At 38.0% G+C, this 15,987-nt stretch overlaps 1 protein-coding gene across 3 annotated transcripts in view; it reads left to right on the forward strand.

Moving 5' to 3' along the window:
- Positions 1 to 15,987, forward strand: part of SUGCT (succinyl-CoA:glutarate-CoA transferase) — an 810,507-nt gene that overhangs the window by 343,844 nt on the left and 450,676 nt on the right. For 2 of the 3 annotated variants that reach the window (XM_062178190.1, XM_062178188.1), the window contains exons 10-11: positions 1,143 to 1,214; positions 13,620 to 13,717. In XM_062178190.1, the coding sequence (XP_062034174.1) occupies positions 1,143 to 1,214; positions 13,620 to 13,717 (170 nt within the window). The remainder of the gene's footprint in view (positions 1 to 1,142; positions 1,215 to 13,619; positions 13,718 to 15,987) is intronic. The other variant, XM_062178189.1, reaches the window with a different exon arrangement.

Consider the following 15,987-nt stretch of genomic DNA (forward strand, 5'->3'; position numbering starts at 1 on the left):
ATGAGGCTAAACTTTGTTTCCTGCAAGTTCATTGAGATCATATGTGGAGAAAGGAGTGTTGAACAGTTGTCTGGATGGAGAAGGCTGTGTGTGGTGGGAGTGTCAATCACTTAAAAGTCTGTTGTTGTCCTGATGAGACTGTCTCCAGAGACGGATAGGCATTTTCAGCAACATAAAGCAACGTGCTGTCCAGCGAGATCTTGCTGTGTAAACTTTCAGTACTAAAAAGTGAAGCATGTCCAAAAAATGTTTCCATCTGACATATTCAAATAAGAAGTATAGTTCCCTCAACTCCTTTGCCCTCCCTTTCTTTCTTCCTCTTCCTTTACCTCTGTCCCTCCTTTCCTTTCCTTTGTTCCTTCCTTGTTTTCCATATATTCTTCATACACTTTGTAGAAAATAATATTTCCCCTATAATATTCTTTTCTTTATATGAAAAAATGGAAATAAACAAAAATTTTTGAAACATTCAAAAATAACCCATGCTGTTATTAATATAGAATTTCATATTATGAGTAATAATCACATGCAAACATTTAACTTTTCTGAATGACATTTTTTGATATTATTATTATTTTTTGAAAGGCAGAGTGGACAGTGAGAGAGAAAGAGAGACAGAAAGGTCTTCCTTTTCCGTTGGTTCACCCTCCAATGGCCGCTGTGGCCGGCGCTTCGTGCTGATCCGAAGCCAGGAGCCAGGTGCTTCTCCTGGTCTCCCATGTGGGTGCAGGGACCAAGGACTTGGGCCATCCTCCACTGCACTCCTGGGCCACAGCAGAGAGCTGGACTGGAAGATGAGCAACTGGGACAGAATCCGGCGCCCCGACTCGAACTAGAACCCAGTGTGCCGGCGCCGCAGGCAGAGGATTAGCCTAGTGAGCCGTGGTGCCGGCCAACATTTTTTGATATTATAAGGGCTAGGAATATATATGATATATATGATATACGAAGAGCTAGGAATTACTTTGAAAATTCTAAATGAAAACAATTTTCAAATATTAAGAGAAAATATAATTAGTCGATATTAATTGGTAACATCGCTTTAGCAAAATCTTTTTATGTTGATGTTTCATAATTAAAGTCAAATTCTGTGGAATTGTCAACATATAAACATGTATTTTTTATGTATGTATTTATTTTAGGCTTTTAAAACCAAAGATGGCTATCTTGTAGTTGGAGCCGGAAATAACCAACAGTTCACCACTGTGTGCAAGGTAATCTGGAATCATTGGTGTGTGCAGATGATATATGCAACGATTCATTTTATACAGACAAAATTCAGTTTTGTCTAGAACATAATACTAAATCCATAACCAACTTACAATTTCCTGTGTTAGCACCTGAAAGTATACCATTTTACTTACAATTGATAAGGGCAGGGTCAACATTAGATCTCTTTTGTTTTGTAGTATTGTGGAATCTGACTGTACTTTGAAATAAAGATAGTATAGTAAATTTTGATGTATATAAAAGTCTAAACAAAAGTAGAATAGAAAAATATATTTTAAAAGGATTTTTAAGTGTGATATTATTTTCCTTTTCTTCTTTCTTTAAAAATGCCAGGTTTAACTTGCCCTAAGCTTTTTTTTTTTAGTTTAATGGTTACATTACTGTTAAATTTATTTTATTACCACTAGAAATTTTAACCAGTTTTAAAATTAATCTTTTTTAATAAATACCTTTTTGCAAAATTCACATTTTAAGAATTAAAGTTCTCTTAAAAATATTCTCCTCAACAAAGACTTACAAAAAGGACTGTGAATCACTTAAAATAGTTTTATGTTAGCATATTCTTAACTTGTAGCCTTGCCTAGACATTTTTAATGTGATGTTTTTTCCTTAATTTAGATGTTCAGTGTTTTGCTTTTTTTTTTTTCTGATTGGAAACAACTAGTTTTTTTACTAACCATATTATTATGAGCTTTCACTTTTATTACATATTAACCTCTGAATTCCTTAGAAAACCTTATTTATTGTAGTTAACTTATTATGTACAAAAATTATTTATTACTGTGCTTCTTTTGTATGAGGGGTTAATGAGCAGAGCCAAAAACCACAGCAAAGTGGTGGGAAGTGCCACAGAGAAGGTGACAAATGGAGATAGTTCCGATTGCAGGAAGGGCAGGAACATCTGAGGTGGGAAGGCGGGAAGCTTTTATAATGGTGACTCAGTAAGTGTAGAGAAAATTGATTCAAACATTTGATCTGGGATCAAAGAATCTTTATTATGAACGGTCAATGTTAAAAATATGAAACATACGGAAGCTGTTGCCTGTGAAGTCATTTGCGTACTCTAACTGCAAAGATGTAAAAGCCAGTTCATTGCTATAAACGAGTACAGATTTTCTTCCTGGGCCATATGTTTTGGAGTTTTCTCTCTCCAAAGAGGGTGGTGGGGGGAAGATTACTGGTTGACATATTCTTCACTGTTGAAAAAAACTACTGAATTCCTTTATTTCTGATTTGTTACTGCTGATCAGTTTGAAACTTTTGAACTTCCTCATAAATATCCATACAAACATTTTTGAAGAATATTTTTATTTAAAAGCTGAATGTTAGTTTTAGTACTAAAATATGAATTACTGGTATAACATGTTTTTACATTTTTTTAAGATTTTATTTATTTGTTTGAGAGGTACAGTTAGAGAGAGAGAGAGAGAAAGAGAGAAAGGTCTTCCATCCACTGATTCATTGTCCAAATGGCTACAATGGCCAGATCTGGGCTGATCCAAAGCCAGGAGCCAGGAGCTTCTTTCAGATTTCCCTTATGGATGCAGGGTCTCCAAGCACTGGGGCCATCTTCCACTACTTTCCCAGGCCATAGCAGAGAGCTGCATCAGAAGAGGAGCAACCGGACATGAACTGGAGTCCATATGAGATTCTGGTGCTGCAAGCAGAGGATTAGCCCACTATGCCACAGAGCCAGCCCTTAACCATTTTTCAGTAAGAAGACTAGCTGAAGGCCTTGAAGAATGGCATAGTGGACCTTGATTTTCCTGTATGTGAGTTAGGACTGATTTTCCTTGTAAAAGCTATTAAGGGGATATTTATAAAGTTCTTTTAGAGGCCCAGAAAGATAAGCTTTGTGTATCTGGGATTTTAATATTATTTACATAATAGGCATCCTGAGTGAATGTTGTAATCTGATTGACTTTTTTTAAACTTTTATTTAGTAAATATAAATTTCCAAAGTACAGTTTATGGATTACAATGGCTTTTTTCCTCCATAACTTTCTTCCCACCCACAACCCTCCCATCTCCTGCTCCCTCTCCCATTCCATCACATCAAGATTCATTTTCAGTTCTCTTTATATATAGAAGAAGATTGATTTAGTATATATTAAGTAAATATTTCATCAGTTTGCACCCACACAGAACATCAAGTGTAAAATACTGTTTGAATACTAGTTATAGCATTAATTCACATTGAACAACACATAAAGGACAGAGTGACTTTTTCAATCTTTATAGTTATATCCTTACTTGCAAACTTATCCTAAATACCTTCTCACCCTAGAAAAGTCATGTTTCCTTATTCTGATGCAAATTTTCCTCCGCTCCCAGTTGTATGTATGTATGTATGCATATATATACACTATAGTGAATGAGTTTCTTCCAAGTAATTTTACTCAGATTTATCTGTCACTGAAGCACTCATTTTTCAAACAAAACTGGTAGAAGATGAGGTCCCCAGTTTTTGTTTTAAATGTTTATTTTATTTTCATCTACTTGAAAAGCAGAGAAAGAGCAAGAAAGACATCTTTCACCCTCTGTTCACTCCCCAGATGCCCACAATATGCAGGATTGGGCCAGGCTAAAACCGGCAGCCTAGGACTCTATCTGAGTCTCCTGTGTGGGTGGCAGGGACTCACATACTTGAGCCATTAAACCGCTGTCTTTCAGGATGCATTATCAGGAAGCTGGATGAGAAGCAGAATAGCCAGTTCTGGAACCAGGCACTATGATATGGGATGTGGGCATCCCAAATGGCAACTTAACTCACTGTGCTACAACATTACCAGTTTTGGAATGGGAGTCCATTAAAATTGTCCTTTGGCTGAATAAAGTCCTTCAGGAAGAATGGGACAGCTTCACCTCCCTTGAAGAAATGTGGCAGTATTGTTTTTTGTTTGTTCGTTTTAAAAGATTTGTTTATTTATTTGAAAGGCAGAATTAGAGAGAGGCAGAGGCAGAGACAGAGAGAGGTCTTCCATCCACTGGTTCACTCCACAAATGGCCTCAATGGCCAGAACTGGGCCAATCTGAAGCCAGGAGCCAGGAGCCAGGAGCTTCCTCTGGGTCTCCCAGGTGGGAAGTGGAGCAGCTGGGACTTGAACCAGAGCCCATTTAGTATTCTAGCACTACAGGCAGTGGCTTTACCTGCTACACTACCGTGCTGGCCTAGCAGTATTGTTTTTTGGTGAACAAGTAGAAATTACTTATGCCTAGTCTCTTTCCAAAATAGAATTTGATATTCTGATTTGATATTCTTGGGGGGAGGTGTTATTAGGGAACACTTATTGTCAGTGATTGTAATGGGAGCAAGAATGTTATTTCCTAGGCCTAGGGTTCAGAAAATACGGTGTGTATAAAGTGAACCTTGACTTATAACAAATCCTATTTTATGTCTTTTAACATGGTACAGTGGAGTTAGAGAAAGTGAGCATATGTAAGCTATTTTAAGCTGATTGATGCCAACACTAATGGGTATTTCTATTTGAAGTATATTGACAGTCTTTTAAAAGTCATTTAGACTGAAAGCTACTTTTATTGGAGGCAATAAGCATTATTCTCAACCTTTGGATGTATGGGAATCTTCTGGAGCCACATTCCTAAAGATTTTAATTTATGTGTCTTTGTGGGGCATAGGAAATTTCAATTTTAATAAGCATTGTTGTTGATTTTGGAGTATGTAGTCTGAAGATGGCTTAGTAAAATTCTTAAGTCCTACTCTGAATCTTGTCACTAGTCAGTTGGCCTCTATCAAGGTACTTAATGTTTTCTAGGCATTTGTTTACTTATATATAACATGAAGATTATGAAACATAACTACACTAATGTACATGAGCAAGTCTTCAAAAAAGTTCATGGAAAATACATATTATGAAAAAGTATGCATAGATTTTAAATAGCTTTAGACAAAAACAAACTTTTTTACTTCCATTTTCCATAAACTCTTTAAAGTAATATGTGGGAATTTCTAAGAGTTAGGTAAGTAAAAACTTTGTGTAGTTCCAGCTTATCATGTACATTAATACATGATCTCTATGAAAATTGGGTGTAGAGATTCTGGTGCAGAAATGTCAATACTCTTCTGCCTGTCTTTTCCCCTGAGCATAGTGATAACTCCAGGACAGGGTGTGTGGTGCACTTACTCAAGGACTCTGAAAACTAAGCAGTAGGAGAGTTGGGGAAGAGCATCGGAATTTGAAGTACCTCTAAAGTGGCAGTAAAGTTACCAGTTTTTCTCTCAAGTTATTCTTTTACCTAAGTACAGTGGATTCTGAAACCTGGAAGGGGCTATCAGGCAGCAGAGCTGAACTTGAGAGATGCTCTTTGTTTCTGGTGAAGGGAGCATGAAAAAGCAAAGTGTACCATCAAACAGAATATGGAAGCCTTCTTTTATTTTCTTCTTTTCCATTTTCTTATGCCCCAGCTCCAAGCAATCCTGTAGTAGCAGCAACATAGAAGCAGGAGCCAAACTCTGAGGAAGAGGAATTTTTTTTTTTTTTTAATTTGACAGGTAGAGTTATAGACAGAGAGAGAGACAGAGAGAGAGGTCTTTCTTTCATTGGTTCACCCCCCAAATGGCCACTACAGCCGGGCAGGTGCTGCGCTGATCTGAAGCCAGGAGCCAGACGCTTCTTCCTGGTCTCCCATGCAAGGTGCAGGGACCCAAGCACCTGGGCCATCCTCCACTGCCTCCTGGGCCACAGCAGAGAGCTGGACTGGAAGAGGAGCAACCGAGACTAGAACCCAGAGCCCATATGGGATGCCGGCACTGCAGGCGGAGGATCAACCAACTGAGCCACAGCACTGGCCCCGAGGAAATTTCTTCTTCATTTCTGAGCTTTGATCTGAGAGAAAGAGAGGGTTGAATCCTTGTTGCTTTTTTTTGCCATTGTCCTCCTACCTGTTGGACTCTGCTTAGGAAGCATGCTAGTGAGCGAAGAGCCTTAGGGAACTGAAAAGTTCTAGAGAGACTGCAGAGAAGAAGGAAAGAACTTTGCAAGGTGAATTTTAAAGTTGTTTATGAGCTCCTGGACTACACATGTACTGATCTGATTCAAAAGCAGCATACCAAAGATATTCACAACTGAACTGACAAAATAGATGACTAACTTTCCAAGTTTTTGTATGACCATTAAGTGGGGAACATGCAAAAGAGATCCAAATAGCTCTGGAAAGGCTTTGAAAACAGAACCGGCTTTAAAATCAAAGCACACAGAAGATGGGTTGGAGCTGGAAGCCTGGATCTAACCAGGTCAACTGGCAACTAAAAGCAATAACAAAAATTATCTGTAGGATTTTAACAAAGCCCAGAGGCTCAGAACATGATATTCAGAATGTCCAGGATACAATACAAAATTACTCAGCAAATGAAATGGAACTTGCATGAGAAAAGACAATCAGTAAATGCCAATGCCAAGATTACACAGATGTTGAAATTAACTCACAAAGACTTTAAAACAGCTACTATAAAAATGCTCTAACAAGAATCACAGACCCTAAAATCAGAAAGTAAAAATGTTCAGAAAAAAAAAAAAGATATGAAGAAGAACCAAATGTAAGTTTTAGAGCTGAAAAATACAATAACCAAGAAAAGAAATAACATCCACCTGGATGAGCTCAAGAGCACAATATAGCTAATAGGACACAATCAATACAGGAACTTTAGTACAGATCAATAGAAATTTTTATTTCTGAACAACAGAGAGAACAAAAGCTTTGGCTCAGTGGGTTAAGGTACCGCTTGTGATGCTGGCATCCCAAATATGAGTGCTTTTCATCCAGTTGCCTGTTGAAGTACCTGTGAAAGCAGAAGAAAATGGCTCATATGCTTGGGCCCCTGCCATGTGCTATATTTTCTTCTGCTTTCACATATATATTGTATATAAACAAACAAACATATATTAACAAACAATATCTTCTGCTTTCACATATATATTAGATATTCTATATTCTATATTAACAAACAAAATCTTGAAAGTACTCAGAGAAAAATAATGTATTCCCTATGGGGGAACAGTGACTCAGTTGACTACAAATTTCTTGTCAGAAACTAGAATATTGCCCCCACACCCAAAAAAATGGCACAACATATATAAAATGCTGAAAGGAAGGAACTGCCAACCACATTTTAATATCCATTTGAAATATACTGAAGAAATTAAGGCTAAATAAAAACTTTTCATATAAAGGGAAACTAAGAGACTGTAGCTAGAGGGCAGTGTGCTTGTCTTCTTGGAACTGTACCTATGGAAAGCATAAAATCGGTTCTTAACAAAATTTTTAAAAATTCTTAACTTTTTTAAATTTTAAAGGCTTTATTTGTATAGCAGATTCTCAAGATCACAGTAAATGTATGGTCATTACTACAACAGAATTCTCATCAGTTTTCATGCTAATTCATTATTAATACAGAGAGAACAGGTCCCATGTAGCTCATGTATACAGTTCTAAGAATATAATTGATACTTCTCTTCCTCCCTATTTTCCTCCCTCCCCTTTTCTTTCTTTTTTCCTTTATTTCTTCTTTCTTTTTTCCTTTATTTCTTCCTTACTTTCTGTAAAATAATTCTTTTTTAGGATTTATTTATTTTATTTGAAAGGCAGAGTTACAGAGACAGAAGGAGAATTTGAAAGGAAGAGTTACAGAGAGAGAGGGAGAGACAGAGAGAGAGAGAGAGAGAGAGAGAGAGAGAGAGAGATCTCCCATTACTGGCTCACTCCCCAAATGGCTGGAAAGTCTGGAGCTGGGCCACACCAAAGCCAAGAGCCAGGAGCTCCCTCTGGGTGCCTCATGCGGATTCAGGAGCCCAAGAACATGGGCCACCCCGTACTGCCCTCCTAGGTGCATTAGAAGGGAGCTGGATTTGGAAGTAGGGCAACCAGGAATTGAACCTGTGCCCAAATGGGATGCTGGTGATGCAGGCAGTGGCTTAACCTTCTACGCCAAAGTGCTGGCCCCTAAAAGAATTCTTAAAGGAAGCTTTTCGCCCATGAGAGTATTTCAGGCACGGAAAGCCAAGACACTGAGGAAAAAAATGACCTAAATGAAAGATCTCTGTGAGTGAGATCCCAGTGGCCATCAAAGAAGGAGGTATCTTTCTCTGAAGGGAGAAGAGAACTTCCACTTTGATTATGGCCTTGTCTAAATAAGATTGGAGTCTGTGAACTCAAGAGGCTTCCATAGCCTTGGCAGCTCATGACAAGAGTCTCGGGTGATCACTGACGTCATAAATAAGACTGTCAATTGTTAAATCAACAATGGGAGTTACTGTGCACTTGCTCCCCATGTAGGATCTCTGTCCTTAATGTGTTGTACTATGAGAATTAACAGTAAAACTAGTCTTCAAACAATACTTTATACTTTGTGTGTCGATGTGGGTGCAAACTGTTGAAATCTACTTATTATAGATTTGATCTTCTGTACATAAAGATAATTAAAAATGAATCTTAAGAATGGGATGGGAGAGGGATTAGGAGATGGGATGGTTTGCGGGTAGAAAGGTGGTAACGGGGGTAAGAACCACTATAATCCAAAAATTGTACTTTTGAAATCTATATTTAATAAATAAAAGTTTAAATAAATAAATATGTGTACCTGCAAAAAAAAAAATAAAGGAAGCTTTTCATCACAGAAGTAAATGATATTAGAGGAAACTGGGAACAATCAGAATGAAGAGCAATATAAATAATAAATGTCTAGGTGAATATAATACACCATTCTTTGTGATTTTTTTTGCAGTATATTTGAGTGCAAGCAAACATTAAGATATTATGTAATGGAATTCTCAGTAAATGTAAATGTAATACACAGATAATAACTACCTAAAATGGGAGGGTTAAATAACCCCTGTTGTCATTTTTCTGTATTCCACTAGAAGTGGCAAAACATTGATCTTAAGTATATTATGAAAAGTTAAGTATGTATTTCACAATCCTCCAAGTCATATAAACCTATACCAAAAAGCCAAAATCAAAACAGATAAATGTTAATATTAAAATATTTCAATCAACTCCAAATAAGTTAGGAAACAGAAAGCAGAAATAAAATTTAAAATATATAAAATTATATATCTAATTCAAAAATATCAATAACATTAAGTATAAATGTTCTAACCTCATGAAATAAAAGAAGTGTTTCACTTAAAATATGCTGATATTAAAAACAAAGCAAACAGGCCGGCGCCGTGGCTTAACAGGCTAATCCTCCGCCTTGCGGCACCAGCACACCGGGTTCTAGTGCCGGTTGGGGTGCCGGATTCTATCCCGGTTGCCCCTCTTCCAGGCCAGCTCTCTGCTATGGCCCAGGAAGGCAGTGGAGGATGGCCCAAGTCCTTGGGCCCTGCACCCCATGGGAGACCAGGAGAAGCACCTGGCTCCTGGCTTCGGATCAGCACGAAACGCCGGCCGCAGCGGCCATTGGAGGGTGAACCAAAGGCAAAAAGGAAGACCTTTCTCTCTGTCTCTCTTTCACTATCCACTCTGCCTGTCAAAAAAAAAAAAAAAAAAAAAAGCAAACAAACACTGCAAACTAATTAAAAGGAAGCTTGAATGGGGCTCCATTAATCATGGACCAGTTTTTGTCATCTTGGAAAACTTATTTACAAAAAATCCTCGTGCAAATTGTTTTTAAACATTTTTGTTGGTAGAGGGAAGATTGGATGGTTTCATTTTATGAGTCAGACTTCAGAAGGAATGTTTATTTTTTCCTATATCTAAAAAGTACATTCCAATTATTATAGTAAAACTGATGCTCTGTTTCTCTGACTTCGTGCATATTCAAAGAACTTTTAATTAAGTACTGAATTATAATCAGTGCTGGATTACAATACATTTTTTTTTTTTGACAGGCAGAGTGGACAGTGAGAGAGAGAGAGACAGAGAGAAAGGTCTTCCTTTGCTGTTGGTTTACTCTCCAATGGCCGCCGCGGCTGGCGTGCTGTGGCCGGCGCACCGCGCTGATCCGAAGCCAGGAGCCAGGTGCTTCTCCTGGTCTCCCATGGGGTGCAGGGCCCAAGCACTTGGGCCATCCTCCACTGCACTCCCTGGCCACAGCAGAGAGCTGGCCTGGAAGAGGAGCAACCGGGACAGAATCCGGTGCCCTAACTGGGACTAGAACCCTGTGTGCTGGCGCCGCAAGGCAGAGGATTAGCCTATTGAGCCATGGCGCTGGCCGGATTACAATACTTTGATCTGTATATTATATGACCATTTAAGTTAAATTGAACTTAACCAATTTTATTAATAAATGTACATTAATGAAGTGATGATAGCATCCATGAACCCTATTATTACCTTTAAGCAGTGACAACTGTCACAATTTTCTCCTGGCAAACAGATCTTTTAAGGGGTCATAGATTATAAGAAGCAATTAGAGGGGCTGGCGCTGTAGTGTAGATGCCATCTACAGTGCTGGCATCCCATATGGTCACTGGTTTGATTCCTGGCTGCTCCACTTCAGATCCAGCTCTCTGCGATGGCTGGGAAAGCAGTAGAAGATGGCCCAAGTGCTTGGGCCCCAACCACCCGTGTGGGAGACCTGGAGGAAGCTCCTGGCTCCTGGCTTTGGATCAGTACAGCTCCGGCTATTGCAGCCAATTGAGGAGTGAACCAGCTTATGTAAGACCTCTCTCTCTGCCTCTCCTCTCTGTGTGTAACTCTGACTTTAAAATATATAAACAAATAAATCTTTTAAAAATAGATTTATTTATTTACTTTTTTGAAAGTCAGAGTTACAAAGAGAGAGGAGAGGCAGAGAGAGAGAGAGATCTTCCATCCGATGGTTCACTCCCCAATTGGACGCAACGTCTAGAGCTGCATCAATCTGAAGCCAGGAGCCAGGAGCGTCTTCTGGGTCTCCCACGCAGGTGCAGCGGCCCAAGGACTTGGGCCATCTTCTACTGCTTTCCCAGGTTATAATAGAGAGCTGGATCAGAAGAGCAGCCAGGACTAGAACTATTGCCTATTTGGGATGCCGGCACTTCAGGCCAGGGCATTAACCTGCTGCACCACAGCACTTGCCCGAATAAATAAATCTTAAAAAAAAAAAAAAAGAAGAAGAAGCAGCAGCAATTACATTTCGAAGTAGTTTTAGATTTGATTATATATGGTCAATGTATAAAAAGATTTCTGGAAGGTCACATACTTCAAAGTGATCATGTTATTTATTTGTGGGTTAGTCAATTGGTTAATATGTTCTCACCACTTGAGATATAGTGGTGAACAAAACATTTAAACTCTGTCCTATAAAGCTCCCATTTTATCAGGACAAACAATAAGTAATCAATATAATAAATATTTTAGATGATATGAGGTATGAAGAAAAAAAGAATAAAGGAAGGGGGAGAGAATGGGAGTAGGGGTTGAGTGGGAAGAATGGGCCTTGGTTTTGGGCTTAGGGTAGTCAGGATAATCCCTTTGAGAAGTCAGTGAAGGAAAGGAGGAGTTGGCTAAGTGGCTATCTGATGGGAGAGTTTCCAGGCAGGGAAATAGCTGGTTTCAAAGCCCATAGGCTGATGATGTGTGATACACATGGTCCAGCAAGAAGCCAGCAAGGTACAGCAATGAACAAAATAGGAGAGTGTGGTGGGAGGTATTATATTGTAGAAAGGCTTTTAGGCTCTCATAGGATTGAAATTTTGCTTGTAAAGCAGGCATTGATGATAAGAGTATATAGGAGTATCGAAGCATTTTACAGCTTCTGTTACCATGTCTCTTCTCTTTTCTACAGAGCCTTCCCTGACTTTCTTCCTCCTTATTTGAACACACATACACTTTTTAAAAAATTTCTTTTGATTGAAACAGTACTACTTAGAATATTTTATACTTATTTAGTACTTAATATATTAAGTATCATTATTTCAATTTGTTCCAAGCAGTACTCTTTTTGAAGTACCCAAAGAACAGTTATGATCACAGTTAACTGTCTCTCCAGAGAGACATTCTGAATGTTACCTGCCCATTGCTACACACCAACTTTGAAAGAGAAAACAGGTCGTAGAAGTCAGAGAGAACATGTGGGCATCCCATCTCCCCTGAAGAGCAGTCACTAATGTTTTTATGTGACTGATGGTGTTTTCTGGGCTGGTCCATATTTATACATTTATAAGTTTATGATTTACACATTTATGATTTAGTGAAGACATTGGCTTTTTCTTGAGATGACTTATTTACTAGTATGGAGAGAGGATTTCTGACTGCTGGACATGCCTTGAGACCAATTCTGGGCTCAGGTGTGGTGACAGGAAAGTTTCTAGAAAGGGCACTGTAGGTGGTGTCACTTTTTAAAATCTGGGAGAGTAATACTATCTTTATTATTCCTGGAGGAAATGAGTAAGTGGAGCATGTGAAAGAGAAATTACACCACTGAGATGACCTCTTTACTCCAGGGAATCTTCACTTCTCTCTCCTTTGTAAGATGATTAATGGATTGATTTTATTTAAACTGTGGGAAACAAATGAAACCATTAAGTGTTTATATTGAAAGCAAATACATTAATAAAGGCAAGGAACTTTCTGTAGGCCACATGGCCTGCCCCAGCCCATAAATGCTCCTTCTGACTTTCCAACACAACTGCCAAACACTGCCTCCACACATTCTTTTTGAAACATCTTTTCCATTCCAAATCCACTTGGTACTTTCATTATGGTCTTGTTAAAATTGCAAGATGTCCAAAGGGACTTGCAAGATAGATTTTTCCTTTATGGAGGAGGAGCAAAATAGGAAGTATATAAAAGCATTGCTAGTCGGCATGCCTTCAGGGGGACATATTAAAGAAAAATAGTGATACTTCTATGGGAAGAAGATCTTTTAATTTGACATTGTTTTAATGTTATGCTTTTGGACTAATGTACATACTTTCTCTTTATTTTAGCACCTTGTACAACATCCTGGATAGGGCTGCAGGGACAGATAATACAGTTTTATTTACATGTGGAAAAAATAAGTGGTTGTACATACCAAGATATAGCAACTTTATATAAGTGCAGGCATACACTTACAATATTGTTTTTCAGAACTGGTTGAATTTTATCTGATTTTGCATCTCTCCGCTAGCTTAGCCTTAAGGACTTTTTATGGAGACTCAATAACTCTCTCTAAATTCTCATAAGTGGGTACAAAAGATTATGGAGGCCTGATAACTGATTTTGTATGCTCGTATATATAGGCATATATGCATAAATATAATACAACTCTAGTAAATGTCAAACTCATCCATCATCCCGATCCATCCTAATTGTATGATAATTCCTTTCATATTCCTTTGTTGACAGCCATAAAGAGCAACAATAAATGGTTTTGAGTAGGGAGGATATAGGCCTGGATGCTAATACTTATAGGCAGGTAAAAAGCTGGTGAATTATACTTCAAAATTATTTTTCTCTTTTAGATCCTGAGTTTACCTGAGTTGATTGATGATACCAAGTATAAAACTAACCGCCTTCGGGTACAGAATAGGAAAGAGCTCATTAAAACGCTTTCTACACGGTAAGCTTTGATCTAATACTTATGCACTTGAGAATTAACATGTGATAACTTTTTTTTTATTTGACAGGCAGAGTTAGACAGTGAGAGAGAGACAGAGAGAAAGGTCTTCCTTCCATTGCTTCACCCCCCCAAATGGCCGCCACGGTCGGCACTATGCTGATCTGAAGCCAGGAGCCAGGTGTTTCCTCCTAGTATCCCGTCCGGGTGCAGGGACCCAAGCACTTGGGCCATCCTTCACTGCCATCCCAGGCCACAGCAGAGAGCTGGACTGGAAGAGGAGCAACCGGGACTAGAACCCGGCGCCCATATGGGATACCGGCGCTGTAGGCAGAAGATTAACCAAGTGAGCCAGGGCGCCAGCCCCTTGTGATAAGTTTTTAATCTCTGTTTTTTTTTTTTTTTTTTTTTTGGGGGGGTGACTTTTAGGAGGCTTATTTAGATCAACTTTTAATTCTCTTCCACTTCACAAAATTGGTCAGTGGAAAGATATTTTAAAGCTATGTGGGATTATTTTTTGTTTTTGTTGTTCAAAAACATTTGAAAGCACTTAAGTGTTTTATTAACTACTGAGTCATAATGATGATGTGAATAAGAAAGTCACAATGACATGAACAGGGTTGCTTCTCTGTGGTCTGTAATTGGATTTAATGTATCATAAATAGTTTTAATAATACTTTGACGTTATTTTGTACTTTTACTATGTTAAATTCTCTACATATCTTAATTCATTTATAATTGTTCTGTGGGATATAGTCTGTCATTTTCATTTTACAGAAAAAGAAATTAAGGCAAAGGGAAATGAAGGAAGAGTTTGTTGACTTTTCCGAGTCCTCCCTGTGAGTCATGATGATGATTCTGGATCACTCAAAGTGTTAGATTACATATGGGTCAGGAAAGATTGATGTCAATTAATCAGAGTATTTGATGTCCAGGTTATTCCACTCATGTCAGGTTATACTTTTGTAAAAACCTAGATCAATTTTTGCAGTTCCTTTCCAGATTTTTTAAAAAGGTAATAGTTGTTACTTTTCCTATCAGTTGCACTTTTGTTTGCTTCTAAGTGTTTTCTCAATCTGTAGAAATACATTTTGTGGCTTTTGTTGATTAAAATGTCCACACGAGCTGTTATCCACTATTGCATCATACCAATAAATTATGTACTTTTTGTTCAAATAATATATCTAGTCTTTTGAAAAGGCCCATATATTTGTATGTAGTGTATATCAAAGCTTTTATAAAATAAAATGCTGCTTACTTTATTTTTCTTTTCCCTTTTGTATTTGTAGATCCCTACAAAAATTCAACTCAACAGTACTTTACCTATTTGCTATTTCCTAGCTGTTAATCCCTTCTTCTCTTCAGTCCCTCTATCTCCTCCATGTGCTAAATGCTCTCCACATCAATGAGGCTCTGTGTGTAGAGAATGAAGAAATGAGAATTGGGTATTCCTTTACTTGTCATTGGTTAAATATAACTCTGGTTCTACCAAAAAGCCCCAGAGCACTCAGTGATTAACCTTTCTCCACATTAGAATTGCCCATTTATTTCTGCTTTTTGCCTCTTTGCCTCTCAAGCATTTTCAATTCATTTAATTCATTGATATGACTTTTTCCTTTCATACCATAGTTACCCAGTTTCAATAATAGCCTCTTGTGAAAACCTTATCAAAAGCTCTTTGATAGTCTAAATAAATTATGTCCATGCTGTGAGAAGAGTAGATCCCAAGAAAAATACAAGACCTTGGCAGATACAAGTGTCATCTTGTTATTTAGTTGTCAGCACTTTTATAGTTTCATGAACCACTAAGTTAAGTCATTAATTTCCTATTTCCTAAAAGTTTTATTCCTTGCTAAATATTGTTATAGAATTCTACTGTGGAAAGACATTTAGCAGCATCTGTAATGATTAATTTTTATTTTTCCACTTTGTAGTGAATTAAATAATCTGTCACCTTCTTTCTAATCTGACATAAACAAAAGTGAGAGTTTCAGCATTTTGGAACTCATAACTCGTTTGTTATGTTTTTATTCCAACTTGATATGGGATAAGGAATCACTCTTAAAGGGAGAGACCAGCAGGTAGTCTTAAGTGAGGAAATTTGATAGAGCATCGTAGGTATTCTGTTGAAGGACACTTGGCAGATAAAGCCCTTGGTTGCTTGGAGGCCCAGTTTCATGCTCTGTTCTGCTAGTGTGTTGATATTTTTTGGTGCTCTCTTATGGTTTGCAGTTCTCCAAGTCTCTTTCAACTCAAATCTCCTCTCTATTATG

The sequence above is a fragment of the Lepus europaeus genome, chromosome 20 (assembly GCF_033115175.1).
Source record: "Lepus europaeus isolate LE1 chromosome 20, mLepTim1.pri, whole genome shotgun sequence".
Classification (NCBI taxonomy): Eukaryota; Metazoa; Chordata; class Mammalia; order Lagomorpha; family Leporidae; genus Lepus; species Lepus europaeus.